Raw genomic sequence first — 26,311 nt, forward strand, 5'->3', positions numbered from 1 at the left:
TTGATAGCCAAATAGTTTAGGACTTCCTAACACTCAGGTATCCATGGCTCAGTTGGTAGCACTCTTACTTCTGAATCACAAGATTCCAGGTTAAAGTCTCACTCCAAGAATTAAGCACAGAAATCAAAGCTGACACCCATGTGTTGCGCTGTCAGTAATGCCCTCTTTAAACTGAGGATGGATGTAAGAAGAACCCATGGTTTTGTTTCAGAGACAATCTGGGGAGTTCTCCCCTGTGTCCTGGCTAATATTCCAGGTTAAAGTCCAACAGTTTTATTTGGCAGCACTAGCTTTCGGAGTCTCAAGCTCCTTCATCAGGTGAGTGAGGACTTGTATTCACAAACAAGTCCCCACGTCTTTAACCTATGTTTGGCCTTCTCTCCACTCACATTATCTGAATCTTTAAGATTTGATTATCTGTAACGACTTGCATTCCAACCATTATCTTGTAAATTGAGTTTGTGTCTGTATATGACTTGTTTGTGAACACAAGTCCTCATTCACCTGATGAAGGAGCTTGAGACTCCAAAAGCTAGTGCTGCCAAATAAAACTGTTGGACTTTAATCTGGTATTGTGAGACTTCTTACTGTGGATAAATATTAGCCAGGACACTGGGGACAACTCCCCAGATTGACTTTGAAACAAAACCATGGGTTCTTTTTACATCCAACCTCAGTTTAAAGAAGACATTACTGACAGCGCAACACATGGGTGTCAGCTTTGATTTCTGTGCTTTATTCTTGGAGTGAGACTTTATCCTGGAACCTTGTGACTCAGAAGTAAGAGTGCTACCAACTGAGCCATGGTTACCTGAGTGTTAGAAAGTCCTAAACTACTACATTCATGTCGTTCAGGGAAGGCCCAATTGACCAAGTTTGCCCTATGGGTGACGTCAACATTACACACTTTGGTTGACTCTTAATCTCCTCGGAAGTCAACATAGAAAAAAGGTTCACCATCACTTCCTCAGGGCAACAATCAAGATGGCCTTGCTGGTGCCATCCAATATCCCAAGAATCAGTATTAACAAAACATTATTGTGTATGGGACCAATTTTTATGCATTCACAAATGTTTTATGTATAACTTCACTGATATAGCAAGTATCTACTTAGAAGCAGTGAGAGCTGGGTTATATGATGGTTCTTGGTAAAGGAAGCAGCTATGCATGTAGAGATTTGTAATGTTACCCAACTGGTAAAATTTGTTAATATTCAGGAAGGGTTCATGAGAGAAATTAGCTTTTGAGCATTGGGAGTTAGCCCTTGCTTTGCATTGGTTTGGGGTAGACCTAGTTGAGTAAAAAGCCAAGGCAGTGAGGCAGCCAGCATTGCTGCAATGTAGAATTGATTTAATACGATATTGCTTTGGTTACACTGCTAATTTTGCATGGTCTCAGTGTGATCACTCTCAAATTCATGCAGTGTGTGCAATTACCCCTGTCCACTGAAATAATCCTCATCTACAAAGGACAACTGCTTATATTGGCCAAAATTCAGTTATTAGCATTTGCATTAAAGTCTGTTTCAAAGGTGCCAGTTGAGATTATGAGAGGTGGACAATGATCTTTCATTAATACCTAAATTATTTCTGAATTGATAAATTGCTGATAGTGTTTTCTTAGAGTGATGAGAATCCAAAGTACACCAGGCATAATATAAGACCAAGTAAACGTGCTAATCTTCTACTTCCACTTGTTAATTCTTACAAGTTGTATGAAAGCCAGAAACAAGAATATTGCTGTCATGCACAGAAGTGCAACTTGATTTTGCCAGAAACCCCAGGTGCTGAAATCGATACCTTGCTCGATCATGTACATCTCTCCAGGAACCCTGCAAAGTATAGAATTATGGATCATGGCCAAGCAAATGGAATTCACCAATTAGGTATCAGTCTTCGTTGTAAGAAATGTTTTAAAAATGAACAAAACTGTAAATATCACCAATATTTAACACTCAGCTGTTCTTCCTGGACGTAAATTTAAATTTTAAGATTATCTATCGTACTGGATTAAATCCTCATTAACTATCAATTTCATTCATTATTTTTGTACATTAATAAGATCAAATTCCTCAATTCCAACTCTAGGGAATATTCCCCAAGCCCCCCTCAGCCAAAGTGTCTTCTATTCATCTCGCCTAAAGAATGCAAGATGGAAAGTGCAGCTTTGATAAAGGGTCATCTGGACTTGAAATGTCAGCTCTTTTCTCTCCTTACAGATGCTGCCAGACCTGCTGAGATTTTCCAGCATTTTCTCTTTTGGTTTCAGATTCCAGCATCTGCAGTAATTTGCTTTTATGGAAAGTGGACCAATACTTTGAAGCGTCAGCATACATTTTGTGTGCATGTAGCCAGAGGGGATAATAGCTGCAGATGACTTGTGGAATTGACGTTAGTTGTTGTTGGGAGTACGACAATAAGACTTGGAGATGTTGCAATGGGTGAAACCAGCAGCTCTCTCGTAAGTTAATTCTTTAATCCTGATGTAATGAGTCTTGGTAAACTGCCATTAAAGTTTAGACTACAAGGAAACCGTAACAGAAGAGAATTTGAAACAACATAGGGCAGTGTTGCCTGATTTTAAAAAGATGCTGAAAAGCCACAGGAGCTGTGGTAATATGGTTTTGGCCACTTCGTAGTAAAGAAGTGGGTGGCATAGTGGTTGGTACTGCTGCCTCAGCACCAAGGACCCAGTTCAATTCCAGCCTCTGGTAACGGTCTGTGTGGAATTTGCACATTGTCTCTGTGTCTGCGTGGGTTTCCTCTGGGTGCCCCAGTTTCCTCCCACAGTCCCAAAAATGTGCAGATTAGCTTGATTGGCCATCATAAAGTTCCCTTTACTGACAGGGCGAATGGGAGGGTAAATATGTAGTGTTATGGGGGGTAGGACTGGACCTGGGTGAGATTGTCGTTGGTGCAGGCCCGATGGGCCAAATAGCCTCCTTTTGTACTGTAGATTCTACGAGAAAAACCCTCCAAGTACACACACAATAAGATCAATGACTCACTTTGTGCACATTTACTTAACGTCGGCTGTTCAAAAATGGAGAAAATAAAGCACTTCAAAGCATCTCAGCATTTTACCGACTAAGTGGTTAAAGTTAACGTACAGGCCAAGTGAATATAATTACTGAAATCACATTCTAAACAATAGTGCATATTGCATGGTTTTTTTGCTCATCAGAAATTCAATTGGCCACGTCTGGATTCTCAATTAGCCACATGGCTATTGGACACACTGATTTAATTGTTTTAAAAATTAAAAATATTGAGTCAGCTTTTTTTAATGCACTCACTTTGTTGAATTCATGTAAAATATCTGTCCTTTTAGTTCATTGATCACCAGTGCCTGTGGAAAGGGGGAAAATAACATATTACTATTGGTCCAACCTATGTTGTTTAGACAGCTGTAGAAAATGTATTTAAGCTTTAAAAACTAAAGCTTTATGGCCTTTTCTAAAGTGTATAGAGCACCTTTACTTACAGTAAGCCCAAGCTGGGTTTGGCTTAGTGAGAATCTTTGGCTCATCACTTATGTCCAATCTTTCCCAATCAATATAGTGACTGGGCAGATACTAATGACTCTCGTTACTTTCCCCAATTAACAATCCAAAGGAAAATCTTGATGTTGTATTTCAATGCCACCTGAAGCTACATTACTCTTGACCCTAAATGACAGAGTCATAGATGATGCTTCACCATAAATTTTTAACCTACAGTACATGTACTAGCAAAAATCTACTTGTTGCTACTTTCCCCTTCACTTGCTCTCTGCTTTTCCTCTCACTGCTCCAATCTTCAATTCCTACCGCATTTTAGAGGCATTTTATGCCTCTAACCACCAATGTCTTCCCCTCATCTCACCCTCAACATGCTTCCTAATTTTCCTCTGCAATTTACCCTTTTGCCTTTGCAAAGCTTTCCCAGCTCTTCTGCTATGGCTCACAACTCATCACTTGTAAGAACATAAATAGGAGCAGGAGTAGGCCATCTAGCCCTTCGAGCCTGCCCTGCCATTCAATAAGATCATGTTCTGAAGTGGATCAGTTCCACTTTCCCACTTACTCCCCATAACCCTTAATTCCCCTGTCTATCAGAAACCTATCTACCCGTGACTTAAATATATTTAGCGAGGTAGCCTCCACCACTTCAACGGGCAGAGAATTCCAGAGATCCTTCACTTTGAGTGAAGAAGTTCCTCCTCAACTCTGATCTAAACTGCACCCCCCCCCCCCCCCCCTTATCTTGAGGCTGTGTCCTCTAGTCCTGCTATCCTTTCTAAGTGGGAAGAATCTCTCTACCTCTACCCTATCCATCCCCTTCATTATCTTATACGTACTGACCTCATGAATGTCTTCAGCCTTTAAACAAACATCCCCACAGACCATTTGCCAATTCATTCAGAATACCTTTACAGAAATGTTTTGCCTGCATTTGGCACCCTCCTCAAGTGACACAGCTGAGATTGGTAACGTGCTGCGTAGAATCAAGGGAGCAATGCATCATTTTTCAACATCATGTTTCCATATTTCCAGCTAACTATGCCACTAGCCAGTATGACGATTTTATAAAATCTATGTCCAGAAACACACACACATACCAATTCTAAAGTTAATTTTAAATCAGTTTATCTTACATTCAATCCATAGCGGAATATACTGATCCATTGAAGCCAGGAGAGCCATTGCAACATTCTGTTCAAGTTCACCAAAAATCCTCCAAAAACCTACAAATACAAGTGAAGTATACTTCAGATCTTCCAAATGGGTAAGAGGAACCATTAGAATTTGTAGTGAAATGGACCAAATACAGGTTCTTACCATCATGAAGACGTATGGGATAGCAATCAGGGCATTGGCTACTGCAAAGGTGTTGACACTTGCACTCACTAGAAAAGCCAAACTCACTGCTGACAAACTGGTGAGGCTGAGAGTCAAGCAGAACAAGAAAAAAGATGCAACATCTTGCTTCAACCCTGCATTGAAAATATTGGACTCAAAGGTTGAATATGCATTGCATAATTTTAGTAATGAACTATGATCTGATCATTCATTCATTTGCTGTCTCTGTTGCCCTATGTACAAAATGGTCACCATATTTGCCTACATAACATTGGCATTGGATTAGTAATCAAGCTGTCCCAGGCTAATGCTCTGGAGTCATGGGTTCAAACCCCAGCATGGCAGCTGGTTGAATTTAAGTACAGTTAATAAGTCTGGACTATAAAGCTAGTCTCAGTAATGGTGACCATGACATCTATCATTGGTGGTGTTAAAATCCATCTGATTCACATTTTTCCCATGAATAGAGGAAATCTGCCATACTTACCTGGTTTAGCTTGGATAAGTCTTCAGGCCCATAGCAATGGGGTTGACACTCAGCTGCCCTCATTCAAGGGCAATCAGGGATGGGCAACAAATGTTGGCCTTGCCAATGTCACCAACATCCCAGAAAACAATGCAGATTAGAAAACTCCTTTGTTTATCCTCTGGCAGCCATTATTGATTATAGTAGAGTTCAAGATATTCTTCCGTGACTATAGCTGATGTATCTCTATGCTGTGGGTTTGTCCTCAGTGCTGTTAGGGAGGGATTAAGGAATCAATCTAACTGGTTTCATACTTACTATGTGATCAAGTTTGCCTACAGATTGTTTTATTGGGACACTTGTGTATTTATTCATCATCATTTATGCTGATGACAGGTGAAAGTTGTGAAGACACTTACCCATCATAAAATAAGAAATAGCTGCAAAACTGAGAATGGGTATGATGCGATTGGGTATCACATCTGCCAGGATCTTGGACAGGAAGTAAGCTGATGTTCGATAATAGCCGCTCGCCTTTTCATGTCTGATGAAAGAATTAGAATAAAAAAATTTCATCACTGATGCCTCAGATTGTGAGGAATAAGGAAGCAGGAGTAGAATGTTAAAGTAATTTACAGAACACCAGTGGCTTGCAGGGGAACACCACCACCACCTGGTGGTTACCCTCCAAGCCAATCACTGTCCTAACTTGGAAATATAAGAACATAAGAAATAGGAGCAGGAGTAGGCCATCTAGCCCTTGAGCCTGCCCCGCCATTCAATAAGATCATGGCTGATCTGTCGTGGCTCAGTTCCACATTCCCGCCCTCTCCCCATAACCCTTAATCCCCTCTCTTATCAAAAACCCATCAACCCGCGTCTTAAAAATATTTAGCGAGGCAGCCTCCACCACTTCAACGGGCAGAGAATTCCAGAGATTCACCACCCTTTGAGTGAAGAAGTTCCTCCTCAACTCCGTTCTAAACTGCCCCCCCTTTATCTTGAGGCTGTGCCCCCTAGTCCTACTATCCTTTCTGAGCGGGAAGAGTCTCTCCACCTCTATCCTATCCATCCCATTCATCATCTTATACGTCTCAATGAGATCTCCCCTCATTCTTCTAAACTCTAACGAGTACAAGCCTAATTTATTCAGCCTCTCCTCATATATCACCATTCCTTCACTTACTGAGTTAAAGTCCTGGAACTCCCTCCCTAACAGCACTGAGAGCAAACCCACAGCATAGGGATTGCAGCAGTTCAAGAAGGCAGCTCATCACCACCTTTTCACGGGTATTACGGATGTTGGCGTAGCCAGCATTAGCTGCATCCCAGTAATGAATTTTTTAAAACATAGGTTTTTAAACTGGACCCAAGAGTGCCCTTGGCCCCTCTGACGCATTACACATTGTTTCTGCAATGCTTTAGAACAAAATAAACCTCTCAAGTGATTTCACAGCTTTCCTCTGGATACCAAAATTGTGAACTATTTTAATCATCTGCCTGGCAGGAAATTGACTTTGAAAAGTGAAATTGGGTAAAGTGTAAGCAGAACAACCCAGTGAAGGTACTACAAGCACCCCACACTGAGGAGTAACATGTTAGTCACGTTGCAGCACTGTTGTTATCAAGTAGTCCATCTGTTAGTGTGTTTTCAGACACCATTTGGTTTTGGTAGTAACCGTGGAACCATGCTATAAGAATCAAGGAAAGTAACTCCCCATTTTAATTCACTTCCCTGAAAAAAACATCAGGAACAAAATACTTAGCTGCGTACAAAAAGAGTGTTTTTTCTTGTATGAAGAGTTCCACAGCAGAAAGGTTGCCAAAAACTTGATTGATTGCCAGAAAGAAGAATGCGCCGATTCTGAAATTTAAAAATATACACTTGAAACTTGAATAGATAACTATCAGACGGCTACAAGAAGCATAGATTCCCTAGTGTATTATCACATCAATCCTACAAATTTATACAGGAATAATGGATACCAAATGCCCATCTGCATACTCCTTTCCATTCACTTTCCTCTGACTGTCCATAGACTAAGCCTCATCTTTATCCCTTTACAACTCCCACTTCAATTAACTTAGAGCTTGGTACAATATCACCTCTGTCCCTGCATTCCCCTCCTATCACTTACTCCTACCATGCTCTGTTTAAGGAGGAGCTCGCCTCTATTTTTTTTATTGCAGATTCCCAGCAGCTGCAGTATCACCGGTTATGGTTGTACGTTTGGAGTCCATCCTGGGCTTGGTTAGGCTTGTGTGATTGGGACAGATTGTATTGAAACAGATTGCAAGTGGAGGCAGATGAAGGCAATGTTGCAGTGGCTGAGGTACTTTAGGATCCAACAAACCGCTCACAAGTACAATTAATATTTATTTTGAGCAAGCTATGTCCACATCCTGAATCACATTGATTTGCAATTCACTATCCTAGAGTTATTACAGTACAGAAGGAGGCTATTTGGCCCATTTGACTGCATGCCAACTCTGCTACCTGCTGAATTCGTGATCTCCACTTGATAGGTGGAAATTTAGGGAAATGGGTAGTGAGTTCCCTAAATACTCTCATCTAGTGCTGAGTGGGTGTAGAGGAAGCCAGTAACTGATGCTCTGGGACATATCTGTTGGGTTTTATTTGTATAAAGTTATGGAGACTTAGTGGGGAAATAAATTACACAAAAATGTTCCCCAATCAGAATGTCCTTGGTTCACACAGTTAAATGAATTTTGTGGATTCAGCTGTTCCTGCATTTCTCCTACCTGTTCTGCAAAGCTTCTGGCATTGTGTGTGGTATTTGATAATATACAAGTCCATTCAATATACCAAAAATTATCATAAGGAGCACTTGAGCAACTGAAGTCTGTGGATTTCTGCAGAGATTCTTGACTGTTCGCCCACACATGATATACAGCTGAAAGTCCAAAAATAGATGATGAATGGTTCAGCTAAACTCAGCAAGTAAACACACAAACACTGATCCCACCTCTTACAGTTGTGAGTTTGTATTTAATATTCCCCTAAGTTCACTACATTGGTTGTCCCCATTAGCGGCTCACTTGGTCTCCACTAGGTGGAGGGCACCTTTTGCTTTGCCCAACAAATTGTTAAACGAAGCACATCCCACAGATTGTAACAGAGCCATTACTGAACATTATTCAGCTCTAATGAAGGGCCATTCAGACTTGAAACGCTGGCTCTATTTTCTCTCCACAGATGCCGTCTGACTTGCTGAGATTTTCCAGCATTTCATGTTTTTTGTTTCAGATTCCAGCATCCACAGTATTTTGCCTTTAACCATTATTGAACTACGTCAGATGAATTATTTCATGCAGCTCGATTGAAAATCGTTCTCAAAGTTCTCTGGTTTATTTACATGTGAATGAACAGTCCACAATTTCCACACCAACAACAATTTCTGTGCTCCTTGTTTATGAAGAATGATGAAAACACAACTTCCTAAACTCTTGAATGATGGCTCACTTCTCAGCTAGCTCATGGAATTCAGCTTTCAAACATTTTAGACATTTCTTAATGCTGCAGAAAGAACAAAGCTCACCCTCTTCAGAATGATACAGAATTCACTTTGAGATTGAAGGGGAGGGTAAGCAATTTCCAACTATTAGGCTGGAAATCACAGCTGCACCTGATACCATGTGTGATCAGGAGGTTCCAAGATCTTTGCCCAGCTGGATGTGGTATTTACAGGTTGCTGTTGGTGCTTGTGGTTCACACACACTTCACCTTAATTCATCTAACCAGATAAACTTACACTTCTATTTCTTTCATGTTTATGCAGCTCCTCATTAAATTCTGGTCACCTCAGCAGCTCCCTGTAAAAAAATTAATTCTAACCAATTTAGAATGTTAGAAAACATTCTAACCAATTTCTCCGTAATGAAGTTTCTCCAGAGTTCCAAATTGGATTTATCCCCATTTACTTATAGCCTCTATTTCTGCCCTAATCTCACAGTGGCAAGATTGTAGATAATAATAACTCTCTCATTAAATAACTAACACTTCTATAGAAACGTAGAAGCTGATAAGAGCAGGAGGAAGCCATTTGGCCCTTTAAGTCTGCTCAACCATTCATTATTGATCATCCAACTCAATGCCCTAATCCTGCTTTCTCCCCATAACCTTTGATCCTATTCACCCCAAGTGCTTTTTCCAGCTATCTCTTGAATACATTCAATGTTTTGGCATCAACTACCTCCTGTGGTAATGAATTCCACAGGCTCACCATTCTTTCGGTGAAGAAATGTCTCCTCACTTCCATTCTAAATGGTCTACCTCGAATCCTCAGACTGACTTCTGGTTCTGGATTCCCCCACCATCAGGAACATCCTCCCTGCATCTACCCTGTCTAGTCCTGTTAGAATTTTATAAGTCTGCAAGAGATCCTCCCTCATTCGTCTGAAACAATTCTAACTAATAATCTCTCCACATACATCAGTCCCGTCATCCCCGGAATCAGCCTGGTAAACTTTCCTGCACTCCCTCAAGAGCAAGAGCATCCTTTCTCAGACAAGGAGACCACAACTGCATGTAATACTCTAGGTATGTCTCACCAAGGATCTGTATCATTGCAACAACATATCCCTGCTCCTGTACTTAAACCTTTTGTAACAAACGCCAACGTGCCATTTGCCGCCTTTACTGCCTTCTACACCTGCATACTTACCTTCAGTGACTGGTGCACAAGAACACCCAGGTCCCGCTGCACACTCCCCTCTCCCAATTTACAGCCATTCAAGCAGTAATCTGCCTTCTTGTTTTTGCTTCCAAAGTAAATAACGTCACATTTATCCAAATTATATTGCATCTGCCATTGATTAGCCCACTCACCCAACCTGTCCAGATAATTTTGAAGGATTTCTGCATCCTTGTCATAGTTCACCCTTCCACCCAACTTGGTATCATCTACAAATTTTGAGATATTACATTTTATTCCCTCATCTAAAACATTAATATATATTGTGAATAGCTGAGGTCCCAGCACCGATCCCTGTGGCACCCTACCAGCTACAGCCTACCATTTCTGGTGCAGATGGAGGAGGAGAAAGTGGGTTCCCAGACACGTGTCCTTTGTTTGAATAGAGGGGAGTACGGTAGGATGAGAGAAGAATTGGCGAATGTGGACTGGGGGAGCGCGTTGGAGGGAGGGTCTGCTGAGGAGCAGTGGAGGATCTTTAAGGAGATCTTTCTTGGTGCTCAGCGGAAACTTATTCCGATGGTCAAAAGGACCGTAGGAGGTGAGGTAATAAGCCGTGGATAACGAAGGAGGTGAAGGAAAGTGTTAAATTAAAAGCGGAGGAATTTAGAGTAGCTAAGAGTAGTGGGCGAGAAGAGGATTGGGAGAGGTTTAAATGTCAACAAAGATTGACAAAGAAGTTGATAAAGAAGGGTAGGAGAAACTATGAAGCTGGGCTAGCACTTAATATAAAAAAGGATAGCAGGAGTTTTTATAAATATATAAAAAGGAAGAGGCTGGCTAGGGTGAACGTTGGTCCTTTAGAGGATGAGAAAGGGGACCTAGTGGTAGGGGATGGGGATATGGCTAAGGTATTGAATAACTTTTTTGTGTCTGTCTTCACGGAGGAGGACGTGAATAATTTGCCGGGTGTTAGCGATGGAAAGGTGGTAGGACTGGAGGGTCTTAATGACATTACTGTTACTAGAGAGGCGGTGCTCGACAGACTGGAGGGACTGATTGTGGACAAGTCCCCAGGACCGGATGGATTGCATCCGAGGGTGCTGAAAGAAATGGCGGAGGTGATAGTGGATGCCTTGGTGGTTATTTTCCAGACGTCGCTGGATTCCAGGGAAGTGCCGGAAGGTTGGAAAACGGCTAATGTTACGCCGTTGTTTAAGAAGGGTGCCAGGCAAAAGGCGGGGAATTATAGGCCGGTTAGTTTAACGTCTGTGGTAGGTAAAATGTTAGAATCCGTCATTAAGGAGGAAATTGCGAGGCATCTTGAAGGGAATTGCTTGATAGAGCAGATGCAGCACAGTTTCATTAAAGGGAAGTCGTGTCTGACAAATTTACTGGAGTTCTATGAGGATGTGTCTAGGGCAGTGGATAGAGGAGAGCTGGTGGATGTGGTCTTTCTGGATTTTCAGAAGGCATTTGACAAGGTACCTCACAAGAGGTTATTGCAGAAGGTCGAGGGACATGGAGTTGGGGGTAGGGTGTTAGCGTGGATAGAGGATTGGTTGTCAAATAGGAGGCAGAGAGTAGGGGTCAACGGGTGCTATTCGGATTGGCGGATGGTGACTAGTGGAGTGCCCCAGGGGTCGGTGCTGGGGCCTCAGCTTTTTACCATTTATATAGATGATCTGGAGGAGGGAACTGAGTGTAGGGTGTCGAAATTTGCTGATGACACCAAGATTGGGGGAACGGCAAATTGCGCGGAGGGTGTGGAGAGTCTACAGAAGGATCTAGATAGGCTGGGCGAATGGGCCAGGAAATGGCAAATGGAATTTAATGTTGGCAAGTGTGAGGTGGTCCACTTTGGTAGGAAGGACTATTACTTACGTGGCAAAAAACTGCAGCAGGCGATGGTGCAGAGGGACCTTGGGGTCCTTGTGCATGAGTTGCAAAAACCCAGCTTGCAGGTGCAGCAGGTGGTCAGGAAGGCGAATGGGATGCTGGCCTTCATAGCGAGGGGGATTGAATATAAAAGTAGGGAGGTCTTGCTGCAGCTGTATAGGGCATTGGTGAGGCCGCAGCTGGAGTACTGTGTGCAGTTTTAGGCACCACACCTGCGCAAAGATATTTTGGCCTTGGAGGGAGTGCAGAGGAGGTTTACTAGGCTGATACCGGAGTTGAGGGGTTGAGCTATGAGGAGAGGCTGAATAAACTAGGCTTGTACTCGTTAGAGTTTAGAAGAATGAGGGGAGATCTCATTGAGACGTATAAGATGATGAATGGGATGGATAGGATAGAGGTGGAGAGACTCTTCCCGCTCAAAAAAGACAGTAGGACTAGGGGGCACAGCCTCAAGATAAAGGGGAGGCGGTTTAGAATGGAGTTGAGGAGGAACTTCTTCACTCAAAGGGTGGTGAATCTCTGGAATTCTCTGCCCGTTGAAGTGGTGGAGGCTACCTCGCTAAATATTTTTAAGACGCGGGTTGATGGGTTTTTGATAAGAGAGGGGATTAAGGGTTATGGGGAGAGGGCGGGAAAGTGGAACTGAGCCACGACAGGTCAGCCATGATCTTATTGAATGGCGGGGCAGGCTCGAAGGGCTAGATGGCCTACTCCTGCTCCTATTTCTTATGTTCTTATGTACCAATTTGACAAGCATCCATTAATTCCTACTCTTTGTTGCCTCTCTGCCAACCAGTAATACTAGGCTGACCCTGCACTTTACAGACAATTAAATATTTTTGAAGTGTTGTTGTTGCTGGAATAGTTCTTATTGAGATTAATTTCAGACTGCTAACTTATGGTCAAGATAAAAATGTAGCCTTGGGAATTAATCAATTATCACTGAAATCACAGAAACATGATTATGTAACATTCAGTTCAAGCAACACGGATACAATGAAGTGCTCCACAATATGTTTGTTCCTCATCGTTGATGGATGTCCCTCGATTTGAGGATGACGTCAACTAAGGATGGGAGTTTCTACCGTGAGTCTCCATGTGACTGAACAGGTTGATTTTCAATCCGCATATCTTTGGGCCATAGGCAGGATTGTTTTCCTTTTTCCCCCTCTGTCTCATCGTTAAGATGCTTGTAGCTTGATGGACAACTGGTTGTCATTCTGAAATGGTTTGTAGCAAATGCCACCCAACTACCAAGAACAATGCTGCCTGTTTTGAGGACAGCTTCAGAGTGCCCTTGAAGCATTTATTTTGTCCTCACCCAGAACTTTAGCCATTTAAGAGCTGAGAGAACAGAACCTGGCAAAAATGGTGCTTTTGGGCCACCCAAAAAGTGTCCAGTCCATCAATGTTGATTTTGCAGGAGATTTGCCTGAATACTGGTGGAACGGGCTTTGAGAAGGACACTAGTCCTTTCATTGAAAGTTTATTTATTAGTCACAAGTAAGGCTTACATTAATATTGCAATAAAGTTACTGTGAAATTCTCCTTGTGAAGACAAATCCAGGAAAAATCTCAAAATCAACACAAGGAACTCTTCATTCCTCTCATTAACCTGAACAAAGCATTAGGTGTGGGGCTCTGTGGATGGTGCTGCAAAGATTTAGAGGTCTAAGAAACTTCATCACAATCTGTTTCATGATGATATGACTACAACTGTCTTGAGTGGGAAATCTACAAAGGGTGCCTTCAAAATCCAGATTGGTGTCAAAGATGTGTGTTACCGTCCATCATATTTACAATCTAAAAGTTCAACTACCCTCTGGTGTAAGTATTAAATACTGCCTAGATGGAAATCTCCTCAACCTCAGTCACTTGTGTGCCAAAACTAAACTGACCACCTTGGATATACATAATCTAGTTGGCAGATGACTGCAGTGCCGTTGCCCACTCTGCACCAGTTTTGCAAGCCATTCACAATCTTTTCAGTTTTATGAACAAGAATGTTGACCTGTCTATGAATGTTGCCAGTACAGAACTTGCATCAACCCTGGTCAGCCAAACATTCCCGTTCCCGCATATGTTGAAAGAGAGACTCTGGAATACGTTCAGCATTTCCCAGAGCCTGGCAGCCACCCCTCTCAAAATGCCACCATTAACAAAGAGATCCAACACTGGATCAGCTGCAGCAACTCAGCCTTCTACAAACTAGAGCAGCAAAGCGTTTGACAGCAAAAACCTTCACAAGCCGACAAACGTCCTGGTAAACAGAGAACCATCATCCTCACCATGCTCTTGTACTGCACTGAGACCTGGATTGTGTATCAATGACACTGAAGAGCACTAGAGAAATTCCATCAACAATGACTCAGTCGCATCCTCTGGATTCAATGTATGTTGTTACTTGTTGCATTTAATTATTTCTTCTAATACGTAAAAATGCAATTCATTTTCATCTACCTGATACCAGAAAGGTGTTGCATATGAAGATTTAATTTTACTTGAAGAATTTGAGATATCTGGTACAGACAAGGACTTCAGTTCCTTTTCAATGTTATCGTAGTACTTCGACTGATGAAAGTGAAGAGCCAGGAAATTCTTTTCCCTGCTGGAATCCAAGTCTGTGTGAGTAATGATCATAACCTCTTAAATAAAGAAGAAACAAGTTTATATGTTTTGATAATAAACTGGTTGAGTGACTATGACATTGCTAATCATGTTAGCAACAACCTAGATCTATTGGATAAAAGCAAATTACTGTGGATGCTGGAATCTGAAATCAAAAGAGAAAATGCTTTGACAAAGGGTCACCTGGACTTGAAATGTTAGCTCTTTTCTCTCCTTACAGATGCTATCAGAGCTGCTGAGACTTTCCAGCCTTTTCTCTTTTGGTACTTGGATCTACTTACAACCTTTAATGTAAGAAACATCCCAAGCCACACAGAGTCAAAGAAGGAAATATTCAGTCAGCTGATCCAAAGCTTAATTAAATAGGTGAGTTTTAACTAGGATTTTAAAGGAAGAAAGGGATGTTAAAGTAAACTTTATTAGTCACAAGTAGGCTTTCATTAACACTAAAACAAAGTTACTATGAAAATCCACATTCCGGCGCCTGTTCGGGTCAATGCACCTGGCACATCTTTCAGAATGTGGGAGGAAATTGGAGCACCTGGAGGAAACCCATGCAGACACGGGGAGAACATGTGGACTACACACAGACAGTGACCCCAAGCTGGGAATCAAAGCTGGGGGCCTTGCCAGGAACCCTGGCAAGGCCCCATGCTCTGGTGTGGAGGGGTTTAGGGAGAGAATTCCAAAGCTTGGGGCCAAGATAGCTGAACAGATTGTGTGTGTGTGTGTGTGTGTGTGTGTGTGTGTGTGTGTGTGTGTGTGTGTGTGTGTGTGTGTGTGTGTGTGTGTGTGTGTTGACATGGGGGAAGCAGTTTTCTTCTCTCACGCTTCATTACATACAGCTTGGTTGAATTAGACAGCATATTGATAAAATGTAACTAAAAGATTATTATCAATAAATTCTGGTCATCAATAATACCTGGATTAGGAATTTCATGTGAAGTTGGAACTGCTTCATTAATGACATCCAAGAAGAAATCGGAGGGGTTGTTGTAAGGCTCACATTCGTACCCTACAAATGAACAATTTGCCAACATTATTTAAGGGCAGTGTATAAAGAAGTCAGCCGGAAGTCTATACAAAAACAAAATACTGCAGACGCTGGAGATCTGAAAAAGAAACAAAATGTCTGGTAAACACAGAGAGAAACAGCGCTAATGTTTCAAATTAATTACCTCTCACTAAGACATCAACAAAGTTCGAGATGCCCAGGTTTTAAGGAGTAAACACAAAAGGGGAAATCTGTGAGAGGAGCAAAGGCAGATTGACTGTGAGTAATTAATTTTGCAGTTGTGAGGCTCAAATCTACATTATGAAAACTAGTTTATAGCTGGAGTTGGCCCTTTTCATTGTTTGTAAATGTGGAGTTAGGCTTTGGCCTCCTGGCAGGTCACTTTAAATAGCTGATTAATCAGCGGCTGCCTCTTTTATTTAGTGAAATTAATTTAGTATCACAGACTTATTTCCATTCAGTGAATCCCCAATTAGCAGAGTGAGTGAAACTGTTCAGGTCTATCCGAGCGTGTCAGACCGACAAACAACTAGCCAGCACTGAACACAGCTCATGGGGAACTAATGATTAGAATCGGAGGGTCACATTGATCATTTGAGTTACTGGGTAAGTAAGTCATTATTATTGATTTTTACACCATATTTCAAAACCCACAAATGAATTAAAAATAGCCAAAAAATGTTCTGCAGTAGATTGGATACGGTCTGACCAAAGCACAACTAATACTGAAACTGTCATTTATATAAACGATGCTTTGCAGAACCGCAGTTATATTTATTGACAGAAAAACAACTCTGCGATGGGGAACTGGACATGATGACTCTACACATAATGAACTGAGTGCTACAAGTTTCCATTCATGCTTTGAGAGAGTAAGAGGGGATAATATCAGGGAATATGAAAAAATATATTATTGGGCCAGCAAGTCCTGTAATCAGAAAAGCTGACTGATCCAGTGAGTGCTTTAACAATAACTTGGTTTAGAACAGAAACAGGGAAATTATTCTCCAGAGAAATTTTAATTCACATAAATGTACTATAGCCTAACATTAACTCCCTTACCCAGATCTTGAAAGTAGTTGATGGTTTCTGCACCAGGACCTTGGTATACAATGTTTCCTTTGCTCATCAATGTTATATAATCCAGCAATTTATAGATGGAATATCGAGGCTGGTGGATTGAGAAGATTATTGTCCTGCCTTGCAATGCCAACCTGAAATCACAAAATCACTTTCTGATTATCTCAGCCAATAAAGAGTTTGGTTAATTTTGGAAGGTGAAGACATTCAATACTGAGAGAATCAGGACAATGCAGATGAACTGTCCACATTTATCAGGCGACCCATCTAAAACAACAAAGAACAGGTGTTAGAAGGAATTAGTCCCATCAATGATGAATGTATGGAACAGGAATTTTTGGAAACATTTTGAGATGCTAACCATTGACAGTGCCAGTCAATATCCAAAGTGCATCAAGGACCGTGAAGCAATCCTATTTTGTCCTCTGCATTATACAATATTATACCTATAGTCCTTCTCTCTCAGAAAGAAGCAACTATTTTAGTATCAGTTGGACACAATAGTGAAATTTTGATTAGTTGAATATTATAATTCAAGAGCATCAGGAGTACATGATAGTTCAGATAAATGTTGTTGACTTGCATTCATCCAGTTTCAGATCCTCCACGATCCATCCAACAGCATTTATTGTGATGAGGGAATAATTATTTATTTATGTGACATTACCATGAAGTGATGTGGGCAAATATTAAGGGACAAGAGTTACATCACAATCTCATCAAGATAACTACTCTAGATGGTGCATTCAACATGACATTAGCGAGAATCAAATAACACTTTAAAGGAGTTTCGCCTGATCCAAATTGTGGTCAGTTTGATGGACCGAATGGCCTCCTTCTGCACTGTAGGATCCTCTGATTCTATGCAACTGAAAAAGTGCATCACAAAACAAAAACGTGGACAGCATTTGATGAAATCATCGCAAACAAAAGCAAAGTGTAAACTTTTCAGTCACATAGCATGTTTTAAGAAGAGGGATGGAATCCCCAGTTTCTGTCCTAGAACAAATAGTACAAGCCAATCTAAACTCGCACTTCAAATTTGCTCTTATATTTTGGAACGTAGGAAGAGGAGTTGTGACAGTTACATGAAGACTTACATGTGAAGTAGCTGCATGATGGAACTGGCTGTGTTTGCATCGAGCCCTGTAGTTGGTTCGTCTAGGAACAAGAGGGAGGGTGAGGTGATTAACTCCATTCCAATACTGCAACGCTTACGCTCCCCGCCAGAAATCCCACGGATGAATTCTGTGCCAACCTGGCAAGATATCAATAGATCAACAGATTGTTAGCTCAGAATACCTGAAATCAATGCAGTGGAACAGCTTCCACACACTCAGCACCTCCATCAACCTGACCCACAGCGTCCTCCCAGATTAATACTGGCAAAGATGGATTTCATTTCCAAAAATCATTTCAGGGATTGATTCTATTCAGCCTCTGGCTGCCAGGCAAGGTTAGTGAAAAGCAGAGCTTTGGTGTAAAGCTTGACTCTATATGGGGTTCACTTCTCACATTCCAGCTAATATGATGTCCCTTTCCCTTTATTTTCAACTTTGCGGCACAGTGGTTAGCATTGCTGCCTCACAGTGCCAGGGTTCCAGGTTCAATTACCAGCTTTGGGTCACTATCTGTGTGGAGTTTGCATGTTCTCCCCATGTCTGTGTGTTTCCTCCGGGTGCTCCAGTTTCCTCCTGCACTCAAAAGATGTGCAGGTTAGGTTGATTGGCCATGCTAAATTGACCCTAGTGTCGGGGGATTAGCTGAGTAAATGCATGGGGTTATGGGAATAGGGCTTGGATGAGATTGTGGTTGGTACAGGCTCAATGGGCCGTAGGGCCTCCTTCTATATTGTAGGGATTCTATGATTCTCTCCTCATCCATTCTTTCTTATCTTGCAACTTTCCATTACAGTTCAATGGAAATGCCATTTGAAATATATAATGGAAAAGTATGAAACATAGATTGCTTCATACAAAGCGAGATTGTTTTGGCAAACAAGGCAAAGGAGAATCCAAAGAGCTTCTACAAGTACATAGAGGGTAAAAGAGAACAAGGGAAAGAGTAGGTCCTCTTAAGGATCAACAAGGTCATCTATGTGTGGATCCTCAAGAGATGGGTGAGATCCTAAATAAATATTTCTCATCAGTATTTACTGTTGAGAAAAGCATGGATATTAGGGAACTTGGGGAAATAAATAGTGATGACTTGAGGAGTATACATATTACAGAGAAGGAGGTACTGGATGTCTTAAAGCGCATCAAAGTAGATAAATCCCCGGGACCTGATGACGTGTATTCCAGGATATTTTGAGAGGCTAGGGAGGAAATTGCCGTTCTCCTAGCCGAGATGTTTGCATCATCGATAATCACGGGTGAGGTGCCTGAAGTTTGGAGGGTGGCAAATGTTGTGCCTTTGTTTAAAAAGGATTGCAGGGAAAAACCTGAGAACTACAGGCCAGTGAGCCTCACATCTGTGGTGGGTAAATTGTTGGAAGATATTTTGAGAGACAGGAACTACAGGCATTTAGAGACACAGGGACTGATTAGGGACAGTCAGCATGGCTTTGTGAGTGGAAAATCATGTCTCACAAATTTGATTGTGTTTTTTGAAGGTGTGACCAAGAAGGTAGATGAGGGCAGTGAGTTGATGTTGTCTACCTGAACTTTAGCAGATCATGGTTGATCTTCCCCTGCAGTCAAACCCACCTCACCACCTGTCCCCCAAATCCCTTTAACCTGTTTTTTCCAACCAGAAATATATCTATCTCCTTCCAAAACAATGTAATGATTCAGATTCCACCGTGCAATGGGGAAGTGAGTTCCACAAATCCACCACCATAGAATGTGAAGAAATCTGTGAAGTAAACAGTATGATCAACCGCCACAAAATAGGGCACTTTTACTTCCTGTTTTATAAAGAATAGTTATCCTCAATCGTACAACTCGCTAAAAGCAGAAGGGAAGAATCAGTTTGAGCGAACACAGTGATTGGCAATGCATTTATGTACTGCTTGGAGCCTGGGAACAAGAGAGTGAATTGAAGCTAAAAGATATCTGGCCATTAGCAGAATAAAACTGTCCTGGATTTCAATACAGGAATTGAAGAGCTTTGGAGACAGAAGTACAGGTCTACAAAAGCAGCAGGATGTTCCAGGACTGGTGAGTATGTCGAGCTTGCTCTCTAATGGTGTCATCATGGTGGATAGTATGGATGCAATTAATGGGAAACGAGAAGGTGAAAGGAATTGAAGGATGTGGTGAATTAGGGTAGAAGGAGGCTCAAAATAAATAGATAAATAAAAAGAAGGATGTTCATGTGGATCATAATGTGGAGATGCCAACGTTAGATAGGGGTGAGCACAGTAAGAAGTCTCAGAATACCAGGCTGAAGTCCAACAGGTTCATCTGGAATCACAAGCTTTTGGAGCACTGCTCCTTCTTCAGTTGAGTTTCACCTGACTCACCTGAGGAAGCTCGTGATTTAAATAAATCTATTTCTTACATGTGACTTCGTACATGTGGATCATGAATACTGACATGGATCTGTTTGACAGAATGCCATCTGTCTGTGCTTTAACCACTGGGTAAAATTACCTTGGTATTGGTGCAGTCTTGTAATCCAAGTTCATCAATGACTTTGTTCACTTTTTGTTGCTTCTCCTCAAACGTATACAATTTTTTGGACAATCGAAGATTTGCAGAGAACTCCAGATTTTCTTTCACTGTTAATGTTCCCATCAGAATATTGTCCTGTTATTGAAGAAAGCTGCTTTTGTTAAGTTTTTCCAAAATTGTACCACATGGCTTTTTTTAAATTGGACTATCCTTTTAATGCACAAAGTAGCTATGAATGGGCAAAGCCTATTCTCAGCTCCTCAGTCCAGGTAGAAATTTAGAGTGCCCATTAAAATATCCAACTGTTTCTTAAATAAATCCAGGACTTTGCCTCTGACCTACACATACCTTTATCACTCATTGTGAGGACAAACTTCCTGATGTCAATTCTGAATTAATCTTTTCCCAGTTTGAATTGAGTCCCCTGGTTCATTTAGGGTAAGTTTGAGTCAGACCTTGCTAAGGAGTTAATGATGAGCTTCATGTAGCGAATCAATATCAATACACCAGGTATGCAGCAACAATCAGGGAAAGAGCAGATGCTCAACCAAGCACAGAAATCCCAAAGCTTCTGTTTAGAGGTTCCCTGCTTCATGGTTAACTTTAGGAAGTCAACATCTTGCTTTCTGTCCCACTATTAAAATATAATGAATTCCTGACTTTACTGTATTTGTGCAGTAGATATAAACTAAACTTGACATTAAAAGTGTTGTAGAGTCATAGAGATAGACAGCACAGAAACAGATCCTTCGGCCCAACTCGACCATGCCAACCAGGTTTCCTACACTGAGCTATCCCATTTACCTGCATTTGGCCCAGATCCCTCTAAACCTTTCTCATTCATCTACCTGTCCAAATGTCATTTAAATGTTGTAATTATATCCACCTCTACCATCTCCTCTGGCAACTTGGTCTATATACGCAGAAACGTCTGTGTGAAAAGATTGCCCCTCAGGTCCCTTTTATATCTTTCCCCTCTCACCTTAAACTGTTCCCTCTAGTTTTGGACTACCCTACCCTGGAGAAAAGACCTTGGCTATTCACCTTATGGTGCAGAAGGTGAAGTCACATGGGATCAGAGGTGAGCTAGCAAGGTGGATACAAAACTGGCTCGGTCAAAGAAGACAGAGGGAGCAGTGGAAGGGTGTGTTTCTGAATGGAGGGCTGTGACAAGTGGTGTTCCTCAGGAATCAGTGCTGGGACCTTTGCTGTTTATAATATATATATATAAATAATTTGGAGGAAAATGTAACTGGTTTGTTTAGTAAGTTTGCGGATGACACAAAGGTTGGTGGATTTGCGGATAGTGATGAGGACCATCAGAAGATACATACAGCACGATATAGATCAGTTGAAGATTTGGGAGGAGAGATGGCAGATGGAGTTTAATCTGGACAAACGTGAGGTAATGTATTTTGGAAGGTCTAATACAGATGGGAAATATACAGAACCTTTAAGAGTGTTGATAGGCAGAGAGATCTGGGTGTACAGGTCACTGAAAGTGGCAATGCAGGTAGAGAAGGTAGTCAAGAAGGCATACGGCATGTTTGCCTTCATCAGCTAGGGCATTGAGTTTAAAAATTGGCAAGTCATGTTGCCAACTTGAGAACTTTAGTTCGACCTCACTTGGAATATAGTGTTCAATTCTGGTTGCCACACTACCAAAAGGATATGGAGGCTTTGGAAAGGGTACAGAAAAGATTTACTAGGATGTTGCCTGGTATGGAGGGCATCAGCTATGAGGAGAGATTGGAAAAACTTGGTTTGTTCTAACTAGAGCAACGGAGGTTGTGGAGAGTCCTGATAGAAGTCTACAAGATTATGAGAGGCATGAACAGAGTGGATAGAAGCTTTTTCCCAGAATGCAGGAATCAATTACTAAGGGGCAGAGTTTTAAGGTGCGAGGGGCAAGGTTTAAAGGAGATGTACGAGGCAGATTTATTACACAGAGTAGTGGGTGCCTGGAACTTGGTGCCAGGGGAGGCAGTGGAAGAGGGTACAGTAGTGACTTTTAAAGGACGTCTTGACAAGTACGTGGATAGGAAGGGAATAGAGGGATACAGTCCCCAGAAGAGGAGGGGAGTTTTAGTTCAGTCTGGCAGCATGGTCGGTGCAGGCTTGGAGGGCTGAAGGGCCTGTTCCTGTGCTGTAATGTTCTTTGTTTTTTGTTATCTATGCCACTCATGATTTCATTAATCTCTATAAGGTCATTCCTCATTCTTTTACACTCCAGGGGACAAAATCCCAGCCTATCCAACCTCTCTTTATAATTCAAATCTTCCAGTCCCAGTAGCATCCTTGTAAATCTTTTTTGCACCCTTTCCAGTTTAATAACATCCTTCCTATGGAAGGGCGACCAGAATTGTACACAGTACTCCAAATGTGGCCTTACCAATGTTTTGTGATGTAATTTCAAGTCTAAGGACCCTTTTAATGGTGAGACCGGTGTTAATTATTGCCAGCCAACCTCTCTGGCACTGAAATTTAGCACTAAAGTGTGGAGTCTCATTCCATCAGATATTAAATTGTCAAAGACTTTAAGAATGTCAAAGAGTTTTCAAATTAGAGAGAACATATTGAATGGTTCCTGTCAGTTCTTCTGGCACTATTTCAACTGTGGCAGGGAATTAATTGACTTACAGGGTACGATACTGACACGACTCAAAACATCTGCACACGCCAATCTCACCAACATTGCAACTCTCACCTGCACAACATAAGCAGACTGGAGGTTAAAATTTGAGTCCATGAGTTGGCCATTCAGGAGAATCTGACCTGATTTGATTCCTTTTGGGTCCTTCCGGTTTGCTAACAAATCAAGAAGCCTATGAAAAGAAGAGACAGTCTTTAGACCAGTGCCAAGAGGAAACATTCTGGTTGTTTTGAGCAACTGTGATACTTTATGACTCGTCTTGTATGACTCACGAGGTCTTTCCACTTCCTGTTGGACCAAGGATAGCGTTCATGCCAGGTCTCATCACCCCACTGAAATAAAGGACACACAATGAACGGTGATAGCCAAGTCTATCAATACACATTGCCCATTTCCTTAACACAAACTCTCCTAACCAAAAACTCAATTATAACAACTCAAACACAAAAGGTAAAGACATTATTGCAATACCCATTAATTTTGGGATCCATTTTCAAGTTCAGTCTTCAGAAGATTCAGCATGACCTTAATCAGCACTCTGACACCCAACAACAGAACTGTAGCTTTATTCCTGAGATTACGCAAACATCCAGTCATTATACAGCTATCAAAATTGCAAGCAAGGGTATAAAAAATATAGTTAGAGGAAATTTGACTTTAGAATCCACCCTGAAGTGACCCTGCTGCAGTAATTGATTAGAAAATGAAAAGTGTGCCCAAAGAGAAGGAACATGACACTTTTTTTTAAGTTTATTTATTAGTCACAAGCAGGCTTACATTAACACTGCAACAAAGTTACTGTGAAAATCCCCTAGTTGCCACACTCTGGTGCCTGTTCAGGTACACAGAGGGAGAACTTAGCACGGCCAATTCACTTAACCTGCATATCTTTGAACTGTGAAAGGAAACCGGAACACCTGGAGTAAACCCATGCAGACACGGGGAGACCATGCAGACTCCACACAGACAGTGATCCAACTGGGAATTGAACCCAGGTCCCTGGCGCTGTGAGGCAGCAGTGAACAATTGCCTGGAGGTCAGCATCATTGAAACAGACACTATCCAAATGTGATGTGGATGGAAGGATTCATGAGACCAGGTGAGTGATGGAAAAACATAACAACTAAACATACTTGGCCAAAGTCAAGAATCATTGGAAGATAGCAGACCAGTTATTTTATCATCTGTGGCAGAAAATGTTCAGACTCCATATATTTAGGTAATAAAGGGGAAAAACAGCAATGTTTTTAGAAGGGTCAGTTATCCTTGACAAACCTCAGAATTCTTTGAGATAACTGGGAAACAAGAAGGGGTGTTTTAGCCCTTCTAACTGTGCTGCTACTCAATTAGACCAGGGCTGATCTGTGTTGTAACTCATTCTTTAACTCAAATTACCCGTCTTAGTTCCGTAACATCTTAATCCCCATGTCCAGCAAAAATCTATCACCTTCAGTTTTGACATTTCCAAACAATCTGCAACCTCAGTGGCTGTTTGAGGGAGAGAGTTCCCAAATTTCCAATCTCAGCTGTGAGAGGAAGTGTTTCCTATTATCACTCCCTGATTCAAATTTTAAGGTTCTGCCCCTTTGTTCTGGAAAACACCTTCGCCCACCAGAGAATATAGTTTTGTCCAATCAAATGTTTCAATCATTCTAAACAACTCAGATCAGCCTTTAGTTTCCTACATTCAACTAGTCAGTGGAACCTGCCCTCCCTATTTAACCCCAGTGTCATTGGCAGATTGGGTGATGGACATGATGTACATGGACTGTAGGGAAGGCTATGACAAAATAACAGGAAGGTTACAGAAGTTTAACAGAGGTGAAATCCCAGGTAGGAAAAGAAATTGGATTTAAAAATTTGTTAGAAAAGAGGAAACAGGAATTAAGGAGTTAAGGACAGTTTTTCAGAGCAGTAAGTCACAGGGTTTAGTTCTGGGTCAGGGCTGTTCATTATTAGGATAAAAACTTACATGGAATAGTGCTGGGTTGTGCAGGTGACATCAAAACAGGAGGTAAAGTCAACTCCTTAGAGGTGGTGAGAAGGTGCCAAGTGATAGCGGTAAAATGAGGGAATGTGACAGGTGGTATTTGATGCCAGTAAGTGTGTCATGAGAATGAGGTTGTAACAGGATGTAACTGAAACCATTATACTGGGAGTGGCAGTAAACTCAGTGCAATGAAGTATCAGAGGAGGTTGGAGCATTGGTTCACAGGGTATTGAACCATAGAATCTTAGAGAAGGAGACCATTCAACCCATCGAGTCTGCACCAGCCACAATCCCACCCAGGCCCTATCCCCATAACCCCATGCATTTACTCTAGCTAGGCCCCTCACACTAAGGGGCAATTTAGCATGGCCAATCCACCTAACCTGCACATCTTTGAAGATGGAGAAAGAACCTAGAGTAATTCCAGGTTTTAACCACAGAGATACAGAATATAAAAAACAAGATACAAGTAATGAAATCAAAACAGAAAATGCTGGAAAAACTCAGCAGGTCTGGCAGCATCTGTGGAGAGAGAAACAGAGTTAATGTTTTGAGTCTGCATGAATGTTCTTCAGTCTGAAACCTGAACTCTGTTTCTCTCTCCACAGATGCTGCTGGACCTGCTGAGTTTTTCCAGCATTTTTTGGTTTTTTATTGACGATCTCCAGCATCCACAGTATTTTGCTTTTATTAAATAGATGTTGATTTTGCGTGTAAACCTTATAAAGTCTTCAATTGGAGAATTGTGTGCCTATGTTGGACAACACACTACAGGAAGTGAGAATGAACATTTTGTGAGTGTGAAACAAAGCTTCATTGGAGTCTGCCAGAGTCCAGGGTGATAAAACAATATGCTTAAAACTCCGAAATGGTGAGACAGAGCAGGTAGAAACAATCAGTTTCCGGTCTGCAAAGAGTCAGCAACGGAGGAAAGAGTGAAAGTAAGGCATTTAAAACAGAGAGCAGAAGAAACACCTTCACACAGGAAGTTGTGAGTCTGTGAAATTCAGGGTTAATGGCTGAGGTGGAAACTCTTTCAGCATTTGATATTAGACTGGATGGGTGATAGAAATCTGAGAACAGGGTGAGGGAATGTGACTCAGATTATCACTCTGCAGGGAGTGAAACAATTCCAGTTCAAATCAAAGAGAGATGGTCAACATCCAGTAAGGGAAGGTGCACAGGCCATAGGTGAAGTGTCAGCCGTGAAGGGTCACCCTGAATTCACAATGCTGGCAGTAGGCTTGTGGATTATCTACACACTGCACACTCTTGGGTCCAGGACATGTGAGGAAAGCAGATTAGGCAGTCTTACCTGACCCCACACAGGATTTGTTTCTCTTTCCCCTGGCTGCAGACACTCCTTCTTGTATCCACCACATATCTGATGTTGTTAAAAGTCAGAATTGGACCAGAACAGTGAAACTTGGAGCATTTCTCATTTCTGTTCTGTGTTGATGATTCCAT

The 26,311-nt window shown here is 41.6% G+C and overlaps 1 protein-coding gene across 1 annotated transcript; it reads right to left on the reverse strand.

The window, feature by feature from the left end:
- Positions 1–1,684: 1,684 nt before the first annotated feature.
- abcg2c (ATP-binding cassette, sub-family G (WHITE), member 2c) lies at positions 1,685–26,311 on the reverse strand. Its single transcript, XM_080215580.1, has 15 exons — positions 26,160–26,311; positions 23,127–23,186; positions 22,909–23,026; positions 20,181–20,336; positions 17,685–17,842; positions 16,567–16,718; positions 15,412–15,504; positions 14,322–14,506; positions 8,071–8,222; positions 7,082–7,171; positions 5,727–5,851; positions 4,821–4,975; positions 4,637–4,726; positions 3,297–3,349; positions 1,685–1,832 (listed from the first exon to the last, which is right to left on the reverse strand). The coding sequence occupies exons 1-15, from the start codon at positions 26,309–26,311 to the stop codon at positions 1,685–1,687; spliced, it is 1,887 nt and encodes a 628-aa protein (XP_080071706.1).

Source organism: Carcharhinus amblyrhynchos, chromosome 31, assembly GCF_965287045.1.
Source record: "Carcharhinus amblyrhynchos chromosome 31, sCarAmb.v2.hapA, whole genome shotgun sequence".
Lineage (NCBI taxonomy): Eukaryota > Metazoa > Chordata > Chondrichthyes > Carcharhiniformes > Carcharhinidae > Carcharhinus > Carcharhinus amblyrhynchos.